This window comes from Colius striatus, chromosome 6, assembly GCF_028858725.1.
Source record: "Colius striatus isolate bColStr4 chromosome 6, bColStr4.1.hap1, whole genome shotgun sequence".
NCBI lineage: Eukaryota > Metazoa > Chordata > Aves > Coliiformes > Coliidae > Colius > Colius striatus.
In genome coordinates, this window is record NC_084764.1 from 39,273,238 (window position 1) to 39,297,802 (window position 24,565).

General features: G+C 38.9%; 1 protein-coding gene across 1 annotated transcript in view; it reads right to left on the reverse strand.

Annotated features, from left to right (window-relative positions):
• The window catches only part of KCNH5 (potassium voltage-gated channel subfamily H member 5), a 153,608-nt gene that overhangs the window by 85,792 nt on the left and 43,251 nt on the right, over positions 1-24,565 (reverse strand). Inside the window, exons 6-7 of the mRNA XM_061998186.1 lie at positions 22,363-22,755; positions 6,087-6,516 (exon numbers count right to left, since the gene is read on the reverse strand). Of these exons, the coding sequence (XP_061854170.1) occupies positions 6,087-6,516; positions 22,363-22,755 (823 nt within the window). The remainder of the gene's footprint in view (positions 1-6,086; positions 6,517-22,362; positions 22,756-24,565) is intronic.

Genomic DNA, 24,565 nt, shown 5'->3' on the forward strand with positions numbered 1-24,565 from the left:
ACCCAGCTCTCCAGACACTTCACACTGACTGCTGTGGAAGCATCCCTGCAAGCCCATCTGCTAAACACAGCTTGAGGATTATAAATGTAGGTAGTTGAAACAATGAAGAGCTCACTAGTAGGTCCATGTTCTTTTTCAAACAGATATGAGCAGGGCTCACTTTTTAAGAAACTATAAGGAGCAGCTCAGAAATTGGCACAAATCCTCTATTGCTGAAGAGGTTAAACCCTCCTGTGGCTCCTGGATATGTGGTGCAGAGCTGTGTCTCTTCCACATCCCAAATTGCTGCAGGAAAAGAAAATGCCCTTACAAGGGACTGACTCTTGTAGGACACCCTTCGAGCAGAGCTGGATTTCAACCATAGCTAAACACTCAAGCCTATCAAGTCCTACAAATGTAAAGCCTTCTGACATTGTTGTCTGTTGCTTTACAAAATAAAATATTTAATCTACATTACTGGAAGTGATTTTTGCTAGAAGGTGCTATCTTACACATACACTTTCCTCAGGATCAAAAATTAAATCCTATGGACTCTTGGGACTGCTTGTCTGGTAGTCTGCCAGACAGGCACTTTCCTACAATTACACACTGTTGTGTCAGTGCGTGGGCTTAGCTACTGCTTAACAAATTTACTAGATAAACCTCCATGATTCACACAAACAGTAGTCAAGTGGCTAACTACCATATATTGGCAGGGAGCTGACTAATGTTACTTGAACAATGAAAGAACCCCCTTGAATAATGAATTAGCTTTTGGGAGATCAATGGGGGAATGACTGACAGCCCGCAGCAGCTCATGTCACAACTCCAGAACAAGAGCTGAGGAACAGCATGGAAAGGTGCCATGAGCAACCAGCAGCTTTTCAGTGTCATTTGCCCACTGCTCAAAATGCAGAAGATTTTAGAACTGGAGGTGGCTCGGATGAGAGCATCTCACCCGATCTCAATAGCAAAGAGCATGTTCTATTCTCTCCATTTAGTAAAATTCAAAGCAGAGCAGGGTATCAAGAGGAATCCACCCACACTTCCCTTCATCATCTCTCCCCTGAACAATAACAACTTGGGGTCAAAGCGACACAAGTCACATCTGTTTTCTTTTCCAACCTGCAAATCATCATCCTGTGTATTTTTAAGATGAAAACAAGAAGTCAACGTTTCAAGCCATGAGATTAGAACTGAGTTTTGGAAAGAGTTTTCTAGAGCATCTCCCATATTATGAAAGGCTGAAGGAGCTGGGGCTCTTTAGCTTGGAGAAGAGGAGACTGAGGGGTGATCTCGTTAATGTTTACAAATACATAAAGGGTGGGTATCAGGAGGATGGAGTCAGGCTGTTCTCAGTGATGGCCAATGATAGGAAAGGGGACAACAGGTACAAGCTGGAACATAAGAGGTTCCAAAGAAATACAAGGAAGAATTTCTTCACTGTGAGGGAGCACTGGCACAGATTGCCCAGATAGGTTGTGGAGTCTCCTTCTCTGGAGACATTCAAAACCCATCTGGACGAGTTCCTGTGTGACCTACTCTAGGAGGTCCTGCTCTGGCAGGGGGGTTGCACTGGATGATCTTTCAAGGTGCTTTCCAGTCTTTGAGATTCTGTGAAATCACTCCACTAGCTGACAGAAACAACCAATCTTCCAGAGAAAGTATCCTGTACAATTGCCACAACAAATTCTTCTGCTCATACATAAAACCAACTTGAATTAACAAGGCTGTTTTCATTATAATTTAAAACTAATGGTTTAAAAACAGTATCCCCCCCCACAACCACCTTCCTATAAATCTGGAAGTCAACAGAAGCTAAAACAAGCTATGTTTTTAAGTATCTCCCAAAAGCAAGAACAACAAAGCATCCTTTCTCAGCTCTTCTGGTGACCGATGCATGACTAAGAGATTCCTTTGGGACATTCACATCCTTAGAAACAATGAAGAATTCAACATTCATTGACACTCCTGCCTTCGATATCTGAGAAACATAGATTCACTGTGGTTGGGAAAAAAACCTTTAAGATCATCAAGTCCACTGTTAACCTATTAATGCAAAGTCCACTACTAAACCATGTCCCTATATGCCTCACCTACATCCTTGCAGCAAGGATCATCAGAGCAATTCAGTGACCAGTGGAATAGATTGGATTTCTGTTATTACTTAGATTAAGTATGTGCTGGGTTGGGCCCATCCAGTTGGATGAATAAACTCCTGTAAATGCCTTATTTATGAGGCGAGACTGACTCTGCAATCTGCTGTATGTCATTTAGAGCAATTTAAGTGTTGTGCATGGACAGGGGGAAACTGATTGTTCCAGGTTACAGAAGAAACATGCAGAAGTGTACCCAAGCCCTTCTGAGCTGCAAGCTGGGAAGCTGGCCACTTTTCTCCCCATGGAAGCATAGGAGGGAAGAAGACATGGCAGTTCACAAATTCCTGTCATTTAAACATCCACAATTGTTTCTTCAGAAAACCCCATCTCTCCAGAATTTTCAAGCTGGTTCACCCTGCCATATTGCCACTTTCCTCAACATGCTTTTTCCCTTTTACAGACTTTCTGTTCTCTGAAGTCCTGGCTGTGCTGAGCTGGAGCATAAACCAAAAGTATCTTTCTGGCTTCTTTCTTAATACATTCCTTTTGTGAAAGTCACAAAACCAGTAAATTTTGCATCTGGCTGTGCTGCAGAAACCTAAGACCTGCCTGTGAGCTACAGAAACATGCAGCAGCAGCAGCAGCTGAGTTTCTTGCTAGAGGCTGTGAGCTGACAGAAGATAATGGGAGGTTTACAAGAAAGGTCCTTCCTGAATGATAAACGATTCCTGGTCCATTCAAAGGATCCAACAGAACTACCTATTTATTACGTTCTGTACAGAGGGGAAGAAATGACCTATATCAACACAAAAGGCACTACAAAAATCATCTTTTCAATGCATATTCAGCAACTCTAGGCAGCAAATGCAGAATAGGTATCTAAACAATAACCTTTGGAAAAAGCCCTGCTCCCTTGTCATAGGATGCCTTACGTTTGCTATTTTAAGTTTTTCAAGTGTCAAGAAGCCACAAAAAACAAATATTGCTGAACAGCACTGGACATTAAGAATAAGCAAGTGAGGCAAAAAGAAATCTGAAGTAATCTCCAGAACATCAGGTTAACTTATTCAAAGCTCTCTTTCCATCAAGACAGGTGATGTATTTCAGTCTAAATATCCCACCTGATTCTGTCCTCAGTGACAACCCAAGTGACAAACTGCCAGTCAAACTGAAAAGCATCCTCTTTCATCTGTGTTTCCCCCACCACTGCCCCGCACTGAGTAATGCTTTATCAGCAGCTACAGAATCTTAACTTGGCTATTTTTAACAAATACACCATTTTGCAATCCTGCCCACCAGAAGGATTTGCAAATCTCTCCAAATACTCCTCCCAAATCCTGATAACTTTGCCAGCATGAATAGGAAACTTGGGGCTTGCAGAACAAGGAGCTGCTAGGTGACAACGCAGCAAAGACTTTCTTTCATATCTGCAGTTTGCATGAGTAGGCAGCTGGGATTGTGACGAATTACTATCTCTGATTCCAGGGCTAAATTTAAGACACTTACTTGGCACAGTCTGTTAGCAAAGATGCTGCCAATATCAACTTTGGTATTAGTAAACTTTTTCAGGAAAACTACCAAAAGTATTTCACAGCCTCTTTCTGCTTACAGCAGGATTCAGGGACCGGAGTTTTTTATTGATTGAACTGTAATTGCATTTTGCTTAATGTTTATCTCAAACACTTTTTCAAGAGAAAAACTGAAACATCTTGCTTTGAAAGCAGTTCAAATGAATAATTTTCAGTTCTTAGTTACACCTTTTCTTGAGGCCAAATCCTTTCCCCAAGCTCAACGGTCACTTTGCCTGAGAAACTGCATTTCCCGTTGGCTCTTTGTTGTGCCTTTCCATCCCATTTTGGTGTCCAGAATGTCATGTTTTCAGCAACTGCCACTGCAAAGCATGTTTCTGCATTGCTGTAGGCCTGATCTCTTTGCAGAAAGACTGAAAGCATAAAGCCCATGACCATTATCTATTTGGAAGCTGGCATATTTTCTAACTAGTATTTAACCAACCAAGCAGTCATTATACTCATGAACATGAACTGAAAATCTTCAAATCTTCACTGTCAAGTTTGTGAAAGATTCAATCATTTGATCATAATTGAGCAGATTACATTCGCAAATGATCTATAAAGAAGGTTTATTCTGTCTGTAGCCTTCCTGGAGGACACATGCCCTAAACCTCACTCACAACAGAAGCCACTTTTATTTTCACAGCATTATTTTTATGTAATAATCAACTTAGCTGTCCTTTTGCCATGCTTCTTGAATTTTAGATTCCACTTCTGACTTTGCCCAAAAGCCTATAAACCTGCTCAAGGTTTTCCAATGACTAAGCTTACAGGTACCACTTATAAATCTGACATGTACATTTAATAATTTTTTAGGTAACACTTATAAAAACTATTAATTCAGCCAGTGACACGTACATAGGTTGCTGTAAATGTCAACTTTGATTCTGCCATGTTTATCTTCAATCTTTAACATGTGTTTCTGAGACAAAAAAGCAAGAGTACAATCCACCCCAAATAAATACAAAGCAGATTACAAGCTCCATTTGCTTTTCACTTACTGAGGTCATGTACCTATGTTATTATCAATAATATTATTGTTATTATTCATTATGGTTTTATGACTCTCACGTCACTTTAAATGATTTACCACGGCTGCTTGGTTCCTTTTGTGCCACACTCTTCTGCAGGGCAACAGAAGTCCCCACAAAACACAAGAGAAGTAAATATTACAGTGTTTAAAATGTTCTGTATCCACTTTTTTCTCCAAACCCCCAGCCTTCTGTAAATACCACAAAGCAGTTTCAACAAATGGCTAATCAGCATCTATAGGTTTTCTATGGCTTAGCTGCAATAGCTCATTAATGTTCTAGCTTGGGGATTTGCTTTTTATGGACTTTGAAATGTTTTGAAATACATCAACCCATCATGTAAAGATGTTGTTCAGCAGAGATATCATTGCACCACGCTGCAAGCAGAGTCCTAAAACTGCAACTTCTCTTTAAAAAAGCATTTAAAAATCTCCAAACAAATGGCTTTAATCTTCTAAAGATCTAGAAAGACTGTAGCAAGAAAACTTCCTTTTTATAGTTCAGTATTTCTCTGAGATGAGCTCAAAGTGTTAGCTGAGATAATTATCACAGACATTATGCAGATCTTATTTCCAAAAGGTTTTGTTTGCTGTCTTGTTACATAATTGCTTAGTGTTTGCATAGAGCTCAGAAAATACAAAGCATCACAGAAATACCAATAATTATTTATCAGAAAAATAATTCTCCTAAATGACATTAACATTTTCAGCAGTCTTTACTATATGTTGAAGATTCCTGTTAACTTGGATTACTGCTCAGCGGTCTAACCTTGGCAGAACATAAAATGAGAAATGTGCCTTACCACTATTGTTTTTAGACTGTTTCAGTGGAGCTGCAAAAGAAGCAGTAAGCAGAGAAAAGGTGCAATATAGTGTCTTAATGATTTTTTTTTCACTTCTAAGCTTTGCTGTTGACAAAGGATACTACATTCAGCAGGTAAAACAAGGACTTGTAAGTCAAACCAGTGCCATAAAGTGCAAAATGACTTTATGGAATCACTAAATGAGCTAAAACCACTTCTAACGTTTCCAAGCCAGCACAAGTTTATGAGTAAAACTCACTCAGATGACCTGAATATGAACATACATTACAACTTTTCACCAAATTCCAGTCAAGACCTTTCAAACACAATCCCAGCTATCTTCAAAGCATAAAGAAGAGGCCCTGAACTCAAGATAAAACCGTATCACCTATGTACTACACTTAATCTCTCAAACAATTCCAAAGCCATTGCAACTACACAACTTCAGTTCCTGCTTTCAATCATTCCAAGTTCATTTCATGATTATTTACAAGTACTTCACATTTTTTTAGGATATCAAGAGAGCTTACAGTAAGGCTGCTACGTAGCCATCATTCTAGTTATACAACTACCTTAAAACACGATAAAATCAAATTGTACTTACAGCCAACCATCATCATGGCCACCGAAAAAATCTTCTCTCCATCAGTGGTTGGTGCAATGTTTCCAAATCCTATCGTTGTAAGGCTTGTCATGGTAAAGTAGAGAGAGGATATGTACAACGAGTCTTTACTGGGTCCTCCTTCCCACTGCCCTGAGCCAGTGGTGTTGTATCGATATGGTGTCCCGATACTCAGGGCCAATTGGTAGAGCCAACTATCTGTTTTGATTGTATTAGTGACTTCATCTATAACTTCGTAGTCCCCGATGCTGTACCATATGCAGGCTAGCCAGTGGGCCACCAGCCCAAATACACACACCAACAGTACCAGTACAGCAGCACCATATTCCAGATAATGGTCCAACTTCCTGGCAACTCGACCGAGTCGTAGAAGACGCACCACTTTTAAGGAACTGAAGAGGCTGCTGATCCCCTAGAAATGAAGAAAAATCACTGAAATACTTCACATAGAAGGCCATACAATAATTTCTGCATCTGCTTTAAATCTTTCTGTACATTTTTTTCCCGTCCCAGATGACAGAATACAAGATCAAACCCTCTTTCCCCTCCAGTACTTTTGTACTCATCAAGGTAAATCAAGTTTGGCACTCATTAGGTGGATAAATTACTTCATTCAAGCTCAGTCTTTACAAATAACAGAAGAGTTCTGTTTAATCCAAAGTGAGAAACGGCATGTTTATTACAGAAAGGAGTGATTTGATGCTTTGCCAGTTTGAAGTAAACATGAGGCTCTGCTTTGACCTCAACGAGGTCAGATGGAATTAAAATATCCAAGGAGAGTCTTCTTGAAACTTCTCAGAGAACGGTGTTCTACTAAATCTAAGCAGAGGACTGCTATTCTGTCCAAAATGGAGGTCCACCTACTTCAACTAATCCATAGCATTAAGTGATGCTAAAGAGAAAGGTCAGAAAGTAATTGTAACAGGTTACTACAGAGTACTCTGCCTATTGTTGCTCATCCACCAGAGAGTGGCTGGGTCACTTCCTCTAATCAAAAAGCCTCCACTTTGTATTACGCTTCACTGTTAATATAGCTCTGCATACTTTGTTATTGATAAGAAATCTCACTGACTTAATATGGAACAACTCTGGGCACATCTCCTTCCTGAGTGAGCAATACAGGGCAATACAGACCCCATGGCACTGGCAAGTAAACCACATGCCTTTGTGTATAGGATTAAATTCCTTTCCCATCAACAGATATTGCAGATATTTTCCTAAAGCAATTTCCTGAAGTGTTTGAGCAGTGGTGTCGGTTTTTTTTCCACACAAGATAAATGAAGTACAAATAAATGGGAGTAAAAATATTTAGGGACTAGATGTACAGGAACCATCAAAAAGTTAATAGAAACATCTGAGAGGGAACAAGAAATGTTTATGTCCTCCTCAATGCACAAATGGTTCGCAAAGTATTTTAATAGAGTTTATAGATGCAGAAAGAGAAGAAAAATATGTTCCTGATCTATTGCAATCCCATGATATACCTAACTCGTGCATTAAATTAATTAGTGGCTCAAAATAGAAGGTTTGTAAAGGAAGGTTTCTAATATAAAACATTCAGAAGCTGAAGACATTTAATTTAAAGTAGAAATTAAGACACAGAAAGCAATGAGGCAAACATTCCGAGTTACTATGCCAAGATTAAATTGCCCTTTTCTATGCATCATTATCAAATCAGTCTAGTCAAAACACTGTCTAATTAAGTTATCAAATAGCAAAAGGCTGGAGTTTCTGGAGTTTTCCACACCAGAAAATCATTAATCTCTTTCGCATCTCTGTTACTTTTCACAACTAATGTTTGAAGTGTAACATACATCTGATATTTCTAGATATAATCTGTTTAACAAAGTTCTTGTATCCTTTTCAGATACTGTTGGAATTTGTTTCAGATCCCCAAATCCTTAATAAACTGAAGTTCTATGTTTGCATTCAGGCTCTCATGATGACTAACACAACGAAGGGAAGTGCAATTTTCCCATTTTCATTTCTGTATTCTGCATTTACACAAGACACTGGTCTAGTTTATCACGCCTGTTTCCACCTAAATGTATATGTACTTATTTATTTTGGGGTTTAAGCCTGTGAGGCACTCTTAACAGTCAACTTGTCCAGTAAAATCTAAGTCTCCTACAATGTTCATTGCACAAACGACCATTGAGTAAGGATATCTACATTTAAAAAAAACCACTGCAGAGTAGTTTAATAGTATATTTCATTAAATACATCTGCAGTGGGTGTCAGTGAATTAGGGTTTTGAGAGCTTACAACTTGCTGTGAAATCAAAGGGAGGAAACAGCAAGGTGTTTTTTGTAGGATCAGGTCCCATTGCATTGGTCAAGGAGGTCCATGTTATTTCCACTTAAAGAGTCTCTGTTCATAACCAAAATAAAGGCTAGGGAAGGAGTTAGAGACCTGGCTTCTAAACCTTTGAGTCACATTTTTGTACCTGATAGGTTAAGTTCATCCCAGTGGCAAGGCTTACACAGCACTTTCTACTGCACAAACCTAAACCAAGAGTCAACTCTTGATCAGGAGAGTTTACAGTGCTGACACTCCATGCTTCATCCACATTGCGTCTAAGTTACATGGACAGTTTAGCAGTTGTGGAATTAATATAAAAATTCAGCATTTACTTCAAAGTCTAAGAGAAAGTTTGTGCTGTGATTATTTTTTTTCCTAAGCACAGATAACAATCACATCTTTTATGTATAAAACAAAGAGAAATGTTTCATTTTAGTTGTCATTGAAATGTATTCCTTCCAAATAGTAATTCCTTTATGTAAGTTTCATTGTATATCTTAAAGCCAGTTCAATCTCATCCCCTACTTTACAGTTAAGAAATCAGAGATATATTTCTTGAGCATTCGCAATTCATATCTACCAAATCTTGCAAAATACAAAAATAATATTGTAAGCTTTAAAAGCCTACTCCATAAAACACTACCTAGGAAAGAGCAATTAAGCACATACTAAATGAACATATGATCCATCACACTGTTTCAGTACTGCCTCGGGTCAAGCCAATAGCTTTATACTGAAATATCTCCTGACAGTCATAAACACCCAAAGCTCTGCCTAAGATTCAGCAACAATCTCTCTGGTGGAAATTATGTGAAAGGCTAACTGCCTTGAATTAAGTTCATTCATTAAGGCTATTCAGAAATCCAGTGTTCTAAACTCAATTGATTGCTGGTTGCCTTCAATTTCATTTTTCTGTTAACTGTACTTATGCTCCATAATGAATATTTTTTAAACCTTACTACTAAATGATAAGCATCTGCTCTAACTGAAGTAATCTCAGCACTCAAGGAACAAAGAGGTGATCAGAAACCTTGAATGGAGCATGTAATCCTGTTTGGCAGCAGTATCACATAGATAACACACATTTTTTATGCCGAAGATTGAGCCTTCTAGAAGGAGCATTTGTAACTCTATTGCCATATTTAGTCAATTGGGCCAATTGTCTACAGTATCTGCTGGTCCATTTTCTCTGACTGACAACATCTTGTTATGTTATGAACCATCCAATCCTGCCTCTTGAGGTTTTTACTACTGTATTTAATCACGTCTTAATCAGACAAGGTCATTCAGCTTGCTCATCTTCAGTCATCCAAGATGTAGAAATACTTTAACTGAAAAAACATCTAATCAAGAATGGTATTTTAAAATGTGTCAAGTTTGGAACCAAATTCATATCTGATACCCATCACCAACTTCAGTGTCCCAAGTGTGAGTCATAGCAGATTTTCCCATTGACTTCTAAGGCCATTGGATTAGGAGAGAAAACAAGCAGTAGCTCTCAAACAGCCCTTTTTGTACCGCCATTTCTACGTAGCAGGCAGCTGAAGCCACAGCAAAGGATGTAGACAATGTTGAATTTTTCCAGAAAGACATTTTTGAGGAATAGATGTTCAACTTTGGAATTAAATTAACCACTGATAATTACATAAAGCCCAAGTTTATTGAGATAAGGGCCTTGCAAGTCTGTGTTCTCACATTGTCTTGATATACTAAGAAAGGAAGTTCAATTTGATAGTGCAGACATAAGTGATGACAGCACTCAGTCTGAAATGCAGGAGGATCACTCCTTCCTATTAAAATTACCTGAATCTTGCCATTTCCCATCCTAGATATTACCAAATTGTCAAACTTCAGTCTTCTGGGATGAAAGAAGTGTCTAAGCTGTGTGTCTGCAATAGGCTAGTTTTCTCATCAAAAGGCTAAAATAATTCTTTCCTGCAATTGGGATACACGCTGTGGGAACAGACCTCTGCACCTCGAGCAAGAGCAGGCAGCTCAGTTCTCGTGCGCTTAATGAATCCTTGATAAGCCAGGCAACAGGAAGGATGAAGCTGTCAAAGTCATGTTATACAGGAGCTGAGAGCCAAACATGCAAGAGGATAAAGGGAACATTGCCACTAAAGGAAAAGGAAGGTTACCAAATGCAGGAAATCATTCACGTTCATATGAGTGCCAGAGATGTCCTCCTAAATCAGGACAGACAGAGTAGAGTCTGTTCTACACTAAAGGAGCAACACAATAGCAGAACTGCATGCATCCCTATAAAAGATTTAATCAGCTAGTTACTTGCTAATCTAATAAGTCTTTGCTGCAGTAGGGAATTATTGCATAAATGTTTTTAAAAGTAAAATAAAACCAAAACTAGCCAGTACTTTCAACCATTTAAATATACTAAAATGTGCTCAAACCTCAAAATTAAATTCCAGTATGCTGAGATGGTAAATTTGTGCATTTTTCTTTTTTAATTAGGGAACCAATGTGTTTTTAACTCCAGGCAATTTTTTTATTAGATTTCACTCCATGATTTTTTTATGTATTTGTCATTAGCTGTGGGCACATATGCAACAGCAACAACAAAAAAAGAAATATGCATTTTAAATGTGTTCTGAAACTGAAATCGTCCCAGCTCTGAAAATGGGGATCAGTACTGCATCATTTAACAAAAAGCACTGCCTTGGAAAAGGTCAGAGGGGGAAAAAACCCAAACAAAACCACAAAACAAAACAAAAAGAAGAGCTAGCTTTTCACTGTTTTCATGTTCAGCACATTGTGGTTTTGAAGAATTTATGGAGTGGCCAAGAACCAGAATTGGGAACCTTTCTGTGAAATGCTTTAAGGCATATTGACACTGGAGTCAAAGGTATGACTGCAGTATATACAGACCCTTCGTAAGCTAAATTTAAGCCAATATGCTTAGAGTTGCTAGACGCAAGCAATTACAGTGACCTGCATTCAGCAAACCTAGCCATTAAAGTGACCAAATCCTCTGAGGAGTCTGCAGCCCAGGCTGAGCTCTTTATCTCCATGCAACAGCAAAATGATTTCATGTATGCTGAGCTCAAGCACACCTGCACAAGCCACAGCCACACCATGACTGAGCTCTAACCATCCTCCTGGGTTGGGATTCCTCTCACATAATGCTGCAATCTTACAGCCGACCATCCAGTCTATGTGAACTCTCCAGCTTTCCTCTCTGGTGAGTGAAGAGAGGCATGTCAGAAGAGTGATTTGCCCAATCCATCTCTGACAGACAGCGATGGGATGAATCACCTCCTGGAGCTGTCTCTCTCCCCTCCCAATGAATACAAAGAAGCTGAAGCCTATCACTTACACAGCTTACAGGAGGAGAAATTAAACCCGTCCTTAGAAATCTGGATAGGCTGGATCTGGGCAGCATCCAAGCTTGTATTATGTTATTAGAGAGATAAGTCTCTCATTGTGAGACCTATCTTTCTCGATATGAGCTTGGAGAATAAATGCTATTAATAACAGTAGGCTGAGATTTTCTGCAGTGCAATAGCACGCTTATTTTTTTCATTGAATAGCAAATTATCCAATAAAAAGTGATGCTACACTACATTTGGTTCTGACAGAATTTTGCAGAAGTCTCCATTGGACTGAAGAAGGAATTGAATTCGTCCATGAAAGAATGAACAATCAGGAAATAAACCACACTGGGGTTCTTGACCTCAAAAGGGCAGGAGCTGGTAAATGATAACTGATTGTATATTCAATTAAAGACAATAATAAATTAACACAACTAGGCTGTGAGAGTCTGACAGTAGAGGATACCTGGAACTTTAAATCAAGAGGTACAAAATATAATAGAGGTTGTATCTCAGAGAAGTGGAAAAACTTGTAAAGCTGGGACTCGGTTATAAATGTGTAAATAGCCACACAAAGGAAGAAAACAGAAACAGAAAACTGACAATACATAAGAAACACAATCGATGGAGACTACATCTTATAGGGTCAAAAGAATAGGAATGAAGTGAGAATTGCCAAATATCAGGTTGAACTTTTCCTCATAAAGAACATTAAAACAAATAGCCAAAGATTCTTCATATCCATAAATGAAAAAAGAGCAACAGAAGTGATAAAGTTGCAAATGAGGTAAAAATACTCCGTGCTTGGGCTACAAATTAAATTAATTCTTAGCTCTAGTTTTCAAAGATGGTGTTGATGTTTTCCAGAAAAGCTAATGCATCAAGGAGGAAACAAAGAGACGTTACCTGAACAAACATTAAGAGAAAGAGTAATTACAAACATTGAGATAAATCAAAATGCAATCAGTGCAGTGATAGGTTTGTTACGCTTAGGTTAGCTGGGATCTAGCCAAGTTCTCCTGACAGCTTTCACTGATAACACACCTCATTTTCTAAATAAAAGAAATGTAGTATTTCAGTAATCAAGGGGGAAAATTATTAGGAAAGGTAGAGAAAACAGGGACCATAACTAGGGCCGTAAGGTGACTGAGGAACTTGTGAAAAGGCTGGCAAGATGAAAATCATTAAAATGAAGTGTAGGAAGGGTTACAAGTGGCAACTCTCAATGATTCTGTTGGCTTCTTGGGGAAGTAAGCAGAAATATATGGTCACAATATCTGTTGGTGGCACAACTTTGGAACACACTGTCAGTGCAAAGAATAACTGTGTGGGAATAAAGGGAAATGTGATAAAGCTTAACAATAGAGACTCTCAAGGCATCCATCAAGGGGCAAACTCACAAAAAAAATCTACAACTACAAAGATCTTTAGCTGAAAGTTACTGAGAAAAAGAAATATTTGGGTATACAGGTTAATTCCATACTGACTCAGAGCAATCAGTGGGTTGCATTCACAGAAGAGGTTAATACAGTTCCAGGATGGATTGGTTGAGTGTTTCCACTGTCAAGAGGAAAAAACAACCACCAACTACAAAGCAAAGATGAATTCTCTGTCTGGAGTAATATGTACAGCTCTGCCCTAAAAAGATGTACTTAAACTTAATTCCATTCAGGGAGGCAGCTGGAATGGCCAAGAAAATTTTCATAACATTTCATAAATGAGGTTTCTAGACAAGATCAGTTTGCTTAGACTAAGGAAGGAAAAAGAGGCATATTTATGCTGGAGGAAGGGCAGAAAAACATCTCTCTAAGCACATTATAGAGATAAACAAGAGGGAAGAAAAAGAAATATTTAAACAAGAAGGCTGGCACAAGGACAAATTAAGATGGATTTGAGGACACTATGAACGGAGGTGAATTTTGACCAATTTATGGGAAGGATGATACAATGAATCTGTCCACCAAAGCAACTAACTCAGCGGCTCAAGAAGTCCTCGTGACTTTTACCCCTATTATTTTCTTGTGCTTTGGTTTTTATCCTTTGAAAAGTTGAAGTCAGGCAAATATAGTCTCAAGGGGAGGATACATCTCCCCTCAGCCTAAACTGTACTGTGGAATGGTCTGCATGTGAGCATTAGCACATAGATAATGACACACTATCTTGTCATTACAGTCAATAGTGTAAAATATCTATTTTAGGGCAGGGTGACTCCTCAGACCTATTTTGAAGCTGCATCTCAGAACATAAGGAGCCATATCCCAAACATGCCTCTGTCTGCTTGTGGACTATGCCCAGCCCTGTGTCTCATCAGGTGAATCCCATGCTTAGTACATTTTGAAATACAGTCCCAATACTTTATTTAAAGCAGCATAGACAAAACTTTAATTACATTTATCTCACCATAAGCAATTATGCACACACCAATAATTAAAAATCACCTAATGAATCACTTAGTTGATTCTGTAAAGTTGAGGTATAGCTCAGCATTTGGTACTGAAACAGTGAAAAGGGAGCCATTTTTCTAAACCTTGGGCAATCTTCACCGAGCAGCTGTTACATGATAGTACACAATGCAAAAGAAAACAAGTGCCTACAGATTTTGGGAACAACTGAAACGGTGAGTCTTGCCAACACAAGCAGGTGAGGCTGCAGGCACATACCCAGAAGGTACTATTCTGTGCAGTGCAGGAGGAGTATCCAGAAGGATATACAGGCTGTTTTAAATTCAACCAGCAAATCATTCCCGAAAGAAATTTTTTAGCTTAGCTACTTAAATAGAGCTTAGCTCTCAAATCCCTGGTTAGCTACTTAATGCTTCTTTACTGGAGTTAATGTTAAAATAAATCTTCCAACATACCTCAAAACCCCTTCTTTCTAGGTAAACAACATAATAAAGTTACATAGTTACAAATCAAAATGCTGGAATGAGAAAAATAAAAAAGCAACATTTCTGATTTATCACCACTTTAAGATCTGAATTTAGAGTTGCAGTCAATTATGTAAATCCACAGGGATCAAAGAGTTTTACTTCTGCACAAGCTATCTAGATCCTGACTCCAGAAACGTGCAGAGCACATTTAATACTTGACCCTGCACCACTAGTAGCAATGGGCGTAGTTACTGCAGTGAGCACGAAATAGAGTCCATACAGCAAAATGAAAGCACAGAGGTTTTCTCATGCAGTCTCTGAAAGCACCTCTAAATTTATTGCTTGATCTTTTTTTTTTTTCAAGGAGGACAGGGGAGATTTTCTTCCCTCCCCCAAACAAACGTCAATAAGCTATAACATTATAATGAATTGTTTATGGCACAAATATACAGTGCAATACATTTCAAACGGTGAATAACTAAGGTTATAAAAAGGGTGATTTCAAAATATTTCTCCTAGATTCAAGTTAAGGAGAATGTGGCATCTTGAACTATTTATTTGTTACTGCATCAGTGTGCTCAAACACGGTAAAAAAGGAGGATGATGCCATAAAAATCTGAGAATTTTCACTTACTTAGGAAAGGTGGATGGAAGATGGAATGGGACAGAGAGGAAAGTGTGTGACATTTAGGACATCTGAACAGGATACTGAACTCAGCTGATAGTTTAATGCTAGCAACAAGCTATGAGTTTCCTATGCCAATACAGGAATAAGAAGCAAAGAAATATCTGCAGAGAATAACCTGAACTGTAATTTTTTCTGTATGTTCTTCTGGAACTACACAAACTCCTAATGCCAAGGGGTAGATGTAACATCAGTCTTGAATAAAATATGCCAAGTTACACGGCAGTCTCACTAGAAAAACTGCTAATTCCGATATTAGTCATGCAGTTAATTTCTCCAAGGCTGTACCTCAGCTCCTTTTTGTGCAGAGCAGTTGCACATCTAAGTCTGCAACTCTTATACTCCCATTGATGGCTCTGTACATGATTATCTCAGTAATGTGAATTTGCACTACTCTCATGGACACTATTTCAGTGAGTATCTGACCAGATTATTTCATTTGGGCAGAGAGGAGTCTCATGAGGTTCAACAAGGACAAGTGCAAAGTCCTGCATCTGGGGAGGAACAGCCTCATGCACCAGGACAGGCTGGAGATTGACGCTGAAGAGCAGCTCTGCAGAGAGAGACCTGGGAGTCCTGGTTGACAATAAACTAACCATGAGCCAGCAATGTGCCCTTGTGGCCAATAAGGCCAGTGGCATTCTGAGATGCATCAAGAAGAGTGTGGGCAGCAGGTCAAGGGAGGTTCTGCTCCCCCTCTACTCTGCCCTGGTGAGACCTCATCTGGAGTCCTGTGTCCAGTTCTGGGCTCCTCAGCTCAAGAGGACAGAGAACTGCTGGAGAGAGGCCAGCGCAGGGCCACCAAGATGATCAGGGGACTGGAGCATCTTCCTTATGAGGAAAGGCTGCGGGAACTGGGGCTGTTTAGTCTGGAGAAGAGGAGACTGGGGGGGGATCTCATGAATAGTTACAAATATCTAAAGAGTGGGTGTCAGGACATTGGGGTATCATTTTTCTTCCGTTGGAAGCTGGAACACAAAAAGTTTCATTTAAACAAAAGGAAAAACTACTGTTGAGGTGAGGGAGCCCTGGCACAGGCTGCCCAGGGAGGGTGTGGAGGCTCCTTCCTTGGAGGTCTTCAAAATCCACCTGGACATATTCCTATGTGACCTAATCTAGGTGGAATTGCTTCTGCAGGGGAGTTGGACTGGATGATCTCTAAAGGTCTCTTCCAACCCTCACCATTCTGTGATTCTATCATTTGTCTTATCTCCTTTGTCAGCCTTGCCTTTTTTTGCAAGCAAAGGGATCACAGGACTCAAAGCTCCCCTTGAAAGCACTCCACACACAACTTGCTGCAACTGGAGTCTGCATCTCTGACTAAAGACTCTATTTAAATGGCTTGTACCACACATCTGCTTCCCAGTTACATATACTTAAAAAAAGGGGGGGGGAGGAGACTATTGAGACATGTAATTACAGTTCAGTATGCCATAATCCACATCAGAGCAGTGCAGCATGAGGCTACCAGGTCACATCCATCTCATGGGAAAACCTTGCTCAACCTCCCCTCGCCCCCTGCATCAACTCCAGTTGCCCCTCATATCAAGTTGACATTTGTGTGTCCCCAGAGGGTAACCTGTACAAATATCCCAGATCCTGTATATCATTTAAAAAGGTGAGAATTAAACAGTGGCAGAACTTGAATAAAACCTCAGCTGGAACAAATGCACAAATGTGGTGCAATTCTGCAACTAAGTACAATAGGGATGATGGATGAAGAACAAACATGAGTGAATATGGTTAACCATGTAGATAACATATGCCTAAGGTGGCTACAATATCTATATCTAAATGTATTCAAGTCACTGTATTACTATATTGTGGTTTTCTGCATACTACAGCAGGCTGACAGTATTCTTCATATAAATGCCTTCCAACTACAAAACGAAGACACATGCCAGGTCCCAGGTTTAGTTCATCTGTCATTATGCAGCTAGGAGTTTTCATCAGTTTAACACTTGGCTGCAGCAGGGATTTAGTTCTGGGAATTATATTCTCCATGTCAGCCACTTAGATTCAAGAAAGGCAGCTAGTCATAGGCTTTATTTCAGAGCAAAAGCCACTCTCTTGAAACAGAAATTTATCTTTATCTTGTGTATACCACTCAGACTGGTGTTTACAAATTCTTCTTCAAATATCTCCTGAAAAGGGACCGTTTTCACTACAGCACTACAGATGTGAATAGAGCCACACTAGTTGTATATCAGCTTCCATTTACAGACGTTGCTATTTCAGTTGCTATTAACTGCAGTGATGCAAAGAAGTCTCTGCCACCACTGAAGCAGATCAATAATAGTAATTAAAAGAAGATTACAATTAGAAGGATTCCATGCCTTAATATGTTCTGCACAGATCACTAACTTTTTAAAAGCCATTGGGTCCTGTAGTCTTACATTAGTAAACAACAGACAGAACTTCAGAGTTTTAGGTCATTTAAATTTGTCTGCTTTCACTTCCAGCCATTGGCTCGTGAAAACTAATTTTTGTAGAAAGGATGGTCTTTTATACAACTCATTTGAAGAACATCTGTTTAGCTGTATGTATGTACCATTCTTTGCAATATGTGTCATGTCATTTTCAGGCAGAGATGAAATGAAAGTTCCAGGTTTGGTTTCACTGCAAACTCAGAAAATCATGAATTTCAGTGAAAATTCCCAGAAAACAAACAAAAAAACCCACTCAATATTTTCTCCAAATAGCAAAAAGGGCTTTTTCAGCTGTAGTTAATGCTTAATTTGTTGAAACAGTTTCCATTTGGCCAAAAGCTTGTCCATCTACCTAGTATTGGGAATATATATTGTATATACTAATTTACAGAGGCTCAAGTCTAGCCCTAGGGAGAACTGTATCAGCATGCCCGTAGCTGAGTGTGGATACCTCAGGTTTTTCCAGCTCCAGGTACTCCCAATTGCATGTCTCTATGTAGGAACAAGAACCAAGCACCCTGATTTCCCTGGGTTTGACCACATTTCAACAAGAACTGGGATCAGCATCCTCAGGGACCACGTAAACCCATCTGCTGCCAATTTCAGCACAGTGTGACTCTGGTAGTTGTGACCTATATGGAACCAACGGTTACTCACACTATAAACAGTCTTTTGGTAGCTCAGAATAACAGAGGTTGGATGGTTTTCTATTAGACAGAACACACATAAAGGCAAAACCACAAGGTAATATAATTCTCTTACACCAATGGAAGAGTTCTTACATATAGGTAAGTGCTCAGGGGAAAAAATAATAACAAGAAAAAAATCAGAATCACTTCATATAACTCTCAAGACAAAAATCAAACTTCCAGCCACTATCCACTTCACAGACTAATAACAATTAGAAATTCACGTGCCCAAAATCTTTGGATCCAAAGGCCATTTCTAGGTGGACCTGCTTCTGCAGGGAGTTGGACTAGATGATCTCTAAAGTTCCCTTCCAACCCCTACCACTCTATGATTCTGTGATATATCCCATTACTCAAAACTTTCCTTTTTTAACTTAAAAAAAACAGATATACAGACATGCACTTTTGGACTAAATCTGAAGTGTCAGAATCCTTTTACTTCAAAACTAGGCTGACTGTTTCCTTTTTTTTAGAGATGCTGAGCACATCCTCCATTCTGAAAACTGAGTTGCTTCCTCAGTATGTTTTATAGTATCTCTTCTCACATTTCTATATATAAAAGGTTTTCTGTATAGCTTTGGTTTAGTCAGAATGTATTTCAGTGTCAGCAATGTTTCCCAATTAGAAAAGATGTCATGCATTTTTCTGATTCCTAGGACTATCACACTACCAATTTTCTTAAATAAAGTATGTATCCCACTAAGGATGCCACTTCCCCCTCCCTCAGCTCATTTTTCTCCAGCCTATTTTACCTTGTTTTCCGACCCTTTCAATACCACTTAGCCACTTAATTCCTCATCCACCACATCAACTTAGATGACTGTGCTGTGCAAGATATCTCTCTCATTATCTTACCTTTCCCTCTCCTTGTCATACATCTAAATCCCCCTGAGCAGAGTGCAACAGTGTGGCTCTGTAACTCCAGTCACGGAAGCCTACCCTTACAATTCTGCCTGAAATCATCTTAATCCCCCCTCAATTCTCAATTTGTGTGTCATAATCCTTTTCATCATATCCTTCTACTGAGGCTATATAACCACTCAACAACAAAATAACTTTGATTTGCAGCCGTGTTTGCCTCAGGTGGGAATTTCACAAGATTCTGGCCTTGGCCTAATGTTGCCCATGACACTATTCCTACTCTGGCCAAGACTGATTGCATTTGAAGAACTGCAGCCCTCGGTAAGAAAATGCACATTTCCTCATTTCACACTCCTTTTTGAGTCTTTCAATGAATTTTCTTAATTCTGATATTATAAAATAGCACATAAGTACATAAAGTATCTTACACAACGACTCAGCAGCCTCTGTGTGAGAGCCTTCAATCAGCTATATTACATATAGCAGTCTGTCTATGAGAGACACATATCTAAATTTCCTTGGTCATATCCTTCTTTATGTGTGAGAGACCTGCTTGTAGATAGGAAAAAAAACCTGCCTGCAATGGTGTAGCTCCCTATTCACGTAGTCTCCTTAATAACTAACAGAAGTGCATTTGATGCTTTATGTAGAAAAAGGAGGGATGGAGATGGGACAGACAATGGAAATTTGTAAAGTCACGTTTCACTCAATTAGCTTTTGAGGCTATTCACTCTAAATTGAGTCCACCCTTCACCACCATACCAAGAACCACCATGACTTGCCCCCAAGACCTTTGCTATTAAGCTCTGATTTACTGTTAACTGCTTCCGAAATGTCAAAATCACCAACTTTAATGCCAAAGACAAATGCCCTTATGCCCAAGACAAAGAGATAAAACCTACCAGAATCTAGAGCTGAAAGAATTTTTTATCTCTCCTACTTGCCTTAAGACACACTCACCTTCTAAAGGGAAATACTCTCAATCAATCAGAATGTTTCTCTCAAATTAAGCTTATCAGTTTACTTATTCTTTAAATATTGTTTGAGCACACTACTGCTAGTGGGACAAAGAGATAAATCCCAGAAAAGAAGTATCAGTTAAAATAAATGTTAAAAGCCAAATGAAGATAAAGAGTATTAATATAACTACAACTACCCTGAACCCAGTGACTGGCTCAAAAGACTTTAATGTCATAAATGAAGACATGTCACAAAAAAAAAAACCCACCAAAATTCTTCCTCAGAAGACAGAGAAAAGGGAAAATGCAGACCCAGGGAAGAGAAACTGACTGTTTACATACCTGTTTTCAAAATTACTTCAATTCTTTTCAGGCACTATGGTAAACTAGTTGTAGGGGTTTGAAATCAAGTACATAAGCAGTTATACTCCAATGCCTGCTGGAGATTTCAAGGCCATAACACGCCATTTCAAGAGAAATAAATGGCACTACTGGTTCTCTTATTAAAAAGGAGTTTATTTTCATTTATTTGAATATTAATCTGCTTTAGCAGTGGGATGGACTAGACAACCTCTAGAGGTCCCTTCCAACCCCTGCCATTTTGTGGTTCTGTAAATGGTAGCACCTCTAGGATCCCTGAACTTCATGATACCTTGTTATTGTAACCACATTTTGGCCAAAGTTAGACACTTTGTCTCAATTATAATGCACTATGCCACTGATTCTCTTCACTGTCACAAATACTGTAGATTGTTTATTTCTTATCTATATGCTAGAGAAAGGGGTTAAGCTCATTGCTTAAATCTGTACTTCTCAGGCATGGAAATTTTCTGTTTTGCATATTAAAGCACAAAAATCTGCAGATAACACTGCATTTTTAGAGTGATCAAGTTCCTCAGTCTCAAATTGGTTATCTTTAAAAGCTGTATTATATTTACAACCTTGATAATACCTCCTCCTCACAAAGCCTGACTGTACAACCTGCTTCCAGACGGGCAGCCCTCATATGATCTTGAATTTAAGCTGCAAGTATTATCACTTCTGTCATATTTGCTATAAATAAAATGGAACCGTGTTAAAAGATGGTACTCAGCACATAGACAGGGATGGAATTTTAAAGGAACACTACCAAATCTGCACCAAAGATTACAATAAAAAGATAAGAAAGTAGATTTTATATAGTGAAGATATAAAGCTATAGAATTTGAGAATTAAAGAAAAATCTCAAACCCAAAGAAACTCATGGAACAGTGTTTTAAGAAACAATTATTAAAACAGTAAAAAATGAACAAAGGCTTTTTCATCTGTTTATGGTCCTAAACATAAAAGGCTCTAGAGAAAAATTTAAACAAGTCCTAATGCCATTATAGTTGCATATTAGTAACAAATTTTCTCTACACTGACTTGTGTATGTATTATTTGTCATAGTTATTGCTTGTTTTCTCTATTATCTTAGAGTGCAAGTTTGATTTCATAAATGTTAATACATTTAGCAGTTAAAAGGCTTTAATTCAGCATACATTTAAGATATTTATGGTTTCTCTCCTCATATAGTTTCTAAAATTACAACAGTAGCTCAAGAAATGTTTTTTTAAAAAGGAGATAAATCTTGCTCTCAATCAGATATTTAAAACATATCACAAAACCCCCCAAATTACAGCATGGTTCAAAAAGTAATCCTATGTAGAATTTTAAAAATGCTCAGAGGCATTCTTTACCTTCAAATTGTTTGTCACCATCTATAGCCAGAGCAGATTATTTACATCAAGCAATACTGGTATGCCCAACAACAGATTAGGACTGCTTAAAAGCAATCACTGGGTTTAAGCTGGAGAAGGAGGTTGTGGCAGGGTCCAGCCCATTTTGATATAGGCATGCAACAATGCTTTTGTATGACAAATAAGTGATTCTAAAATCTACATCCATTAATGTACACACTCAGACATGGTACTGAAATCATAACACACCTCTTCTCCAACAAGCAAATGCTATGTAGGTAAAGCCCAGCAGTTTAAAGCCATCCCTGCAGATTTGCACAGAGCTTTAGGTGACTCTTATTGCTGCCATATGCCTGGGAGCATGCTCCCAAATTAATCCCTAATTAATACAATCCTTTTGAGGTGAACTACAATCACTTACCTCATCCACATTCTCAAAGGCATTGATGATGTCATATGGTAAGCAGGAGAGAAGATCAATCACAAACCATGTTTTCAGGTAGTTCATCCTTATGAGTTTGGGATCAGATATAACCTCTCCACCAGGGCCAACAAAGGTCGTGTGAAAGTTCAAAACAATATCAACCAGAAAAATAACATCCACGACACTGTCCAGCACAAGCCAGGCAATGTTGTTCTGTTTTGTCTTGAAGGAAACATTATATGGAACCATAATTGCTGTGTAGAAGGTTAGAATTAAGATGACCCAGTCCCAAGTGGTCTTAAAAGCACAATAGTGTAGTATAATGTGTGGCGGAGTCTTAGGAGCTTCTTGCTTGTACTGAGGAAGAATATCAGATCCCAGCTGGAGAACCTGTAAAAGACAAAACAGCAAATGTTATTGGTTTTGATTAATATGATTAATATGATAAGGGGTCTTATGAATTTCTGTAAGGAACAACACAAAGACAGGACTGTGTTCATTGGACATTCTAACTCAACCCATCATTTCTAAATTATTGATTTAAGATTGTGTGGAGGCAAGTATCATTCCATGAATGAAGCCTAAAGATATTTTTGCAAAAAGGGAGGTCTTTGCAGATGGACTAAGGGCAACCTGCACCAAGAGCAAGGGCAGAGAGGCTCCATAAACAGGTTGTGGGTACTGCCACACCAGCTTATGCTCTGCAGTTATGAACATGAGCATTTATACTCAGAATTGTTACAAGACTAATCCTTTCTTCCTGATCTCTTTTTTAAACCACTCTTGAGCCAGAACAGTACCCTATCAAAGCTAAACCACACTTCAGTTTTGCTGGCTGACCTCCTTCTAAAATGAAGCATTGCATGCACAACTTCTGCCCTAACACCCCAGCAATATCATGCTCCCTTCTCATATTTCTAAAAAAGCTGTTGCTCTTACAAGCTCAAGACCACTAGGGAGTTCTCTTTTATTTCTTGTAATTTCTTTTCTTTTTGGTATATGACTATAATCTCCTGCATGCACAGTTTTGTAAAATGTGGAACTTCAAATGTTGCAAAGGAACCCAGCTAATCTAATTACCTCTTATCTCGGTCCAACACAAGAAACAATAGCACAAAGGAACGCACAATGTGCTGATACATTGTGCTGACAACTGAAAGATTCCTGTGTGTTTTGGAACCAGTAACACGTTTCACATCTGGAGATTTCAAGCCTGTATGGGCTAAAAGAACTAATTTCAGCAACTTTAAAACTCATTTCAGATCTCTACCTGTCCCATATTAGGAGGTGATGTATCACATTTGCAGAGATAGTTGGATTGCAAATAACAGTCCCATACGTGTAAAAATGATCAAACACAGGATGCTTCCTCAATGAAGAGGAGTAAATGGCTCTGAATAAACAGAATAACCACTAAGAATATGAACTCAAGTACCACAGATAAGGATTCTCCATTAATTTGTTGCAGTCTTATTTTTAAGATGAGAAAGCTGTTACTCAGATCAGGCTGTAAAAGTCTGGCTCTACTGAAAATCTGTTCTTCAGAAATCACAAAGGAACAACAGAGGCAGCCTCTCTCACTCAACATGTTTAATCTGGCCCAATTTCAGGCTGTAACCTCATGGCATGCAAACCTCCTTCTGCCTACCTTTTCCCACCCTCCCTAAGGTCAGGTTTAGCAATCATGATATGTAAGAAAAGTCAGTTACTGATATGATGAATAACTAAATTACCGGTACATCGGTTAGTCGTTTCTTTTCTACAAAGTCAGTTGAGTTGCACAAATGTATCTTGTGTCCAGAAAAAAATTTAGACGTCCTATGCAGGCAGCAGTGAGAGGCCAGCATAGACCTCCAGGAGACCACGGCTGCTTCCTTTGCCAACAGCCTCACATCACATCAGCTCTGCTGTAACACAATGCCACGTGTTGAGCTCTAGCTGAACAGCAACACACACCAAGTGGTGTGGTCCCAATGACACTCATCAGAGACCCTCATAGATGCCAAAACCCTGGTGAGATCCATAAAAATATCAGCCTCCAGCTGCCTGTTCCCCAGTGACCAGGACAAGACTCACTAACAGCGCTTCTATAACTGGTGGTTATCCATGAAGAAAATCCACAAAACATCTTTCAATATCAAAATTTACCTGCATTTAACAGACCATTTTTAATTTGACTCATAATCTGGTTGTTATCTCC